Source organism: Apaloderma vittatum, unplaced genomic scaffold (assembly GCF_000703405.1).
Source record: "Apaloderma vittatum isolate BGI_N311 unplaced genomic scaffold, ASM70340v1 scaffold10235, whole genome shotgun sequence".
NCBI lineage: Eukaryota > Metazoa > Chordata > Aves > Trogoniformes > Trogonidae > Apaloderma > Apaloderma vittatum.
In genome coordinates, this window is record NW_009716518.1 from 3141 (window position 1) to 4436 (window position 1296).

The following is a 1296-nucleotide window of genomic DNA, read 5'->3' on the forward strand; positions in this document are numbered from 1 at the left end:
CGCTGCCAACTTTTTGCAGGTCCCTTAACTCATTCCCATAAAAGAAAATGGCCATGAGAAAGGGTCTGCAGCCACAGTGTTAGGCTGCTGCAGGCACAGGGCTATCTGTCTGTGCCACTCACCGCTTCAGTGTTGCTTGTGCCATTCATCGGGACAACACTGCTGGGTGACACCAGGCATGAAGGAAAGCAGGTCTAGAGCTTTCATTTGAAAGATATTTGGGAAAAAAAAAAAAAAAAAGAAGCTCTAGGGATCTGTGCCTGCATTTCACTTAGCTCCCATCAAGACCAGGGATCTGACTCTTCTGCTTTTGCCACCTAAGACTCAAAGAACTTAAATAAAGGGATTTATTCAATTCACAGAGCCCAAACCTCCTCTCCACAAAGTATCATTTACCCACAGCACAACACTGGCAGCCCAGGATATGGATGACAGATTTTACTCCTGGGTTGCCATCAAGAGTGTCCTCCAAGCAAGTGAGAGATGGGCACACCTTGGGTCAAACCTTGCTTTCCCCCAGAAAGTGTGCACTCTTTTATCAAAGTTATGAACCTGAATGCTTACATCATAGAGTTTCTTCACCATTTCCAGCTGGATTTTATCGAAGGTACTGTAATCCTTTTCTTCAACCATCTTATCCCGGTACACACGGTTTGACTCGTGAAGGTAGAGTTTCACTAGGTCTTGGGGCTGCTTCAGACATTCAGGGGTAGAGAACAGAAGGCCCTGTGGAGAGCAGAGATGGTCAGTAAACCCCACCTTGCCCTGAATGGACCAACCTCCCCCCCAGCATCCAGCTTATCACATTGGAGTAGGCCAAATCTCTCCAAACACAGAGTTATCACAGCAATCTGCAGTTGATCTTTTGAATAAAGCCCTAACCAATAGCCATGGACAGTGGCATTGAGTGCACTCTCAGCAAGTTTGCCAACGACATCAAGCTGTGTGGGGCGGCTGACACGCTGGAGGGCAGGGATGCCATCCAGGGGGACCTCAACAGGCTGCAGAGGTGGGCTCTTGCCAACCTCAACCTCATGAAGTTCATCAAGACCAAGTGCAAGGTCTTCCATCTGGGTCGGGGCAATCTCAAGCACGAATACAGGCTGGGCAGGGACTGGCTTGAGAGCAGCCCTGAAGAAAAGGACTTGGGAGTACTGGTGGACGAGAAGCTCAACATGAGCCATCAGTGGCACTTGCAGCCCAGAAAGTCAATCGTGTCCTGGGCTGCATCACGAGGTGCGTGGCCAGCAGGGTGAGGGAGGTGATTCTCTCCCTCCCCTCCACTCTCATGAGACA

General features: G+C 49.8%; 1 protein-coding gene across 1 annotated transcript in view; it reads right to left on the minus strand.

Moving 5' to 3' along the window:
• LOC104274054 (dynein heavy chain 9, axonemal-like) overlaps window positions 1–1296 on the minus strand; it is a gene marked incomplete at its 3' end in the record, with an annotated part of 77709 nt that overhangs the window by 3016 nt on the left and 73397 nt on the right. The window contains exon 41 of the mRNA XM_009869570.1: window positions 565–726. Within this exon, the coding sequence (XP_009867872.1) occupies window positions 565–726 (162 nt within the window). The remainder of the gene's footprint in view (window positions 1–564; window positions 727–1296) is intronic.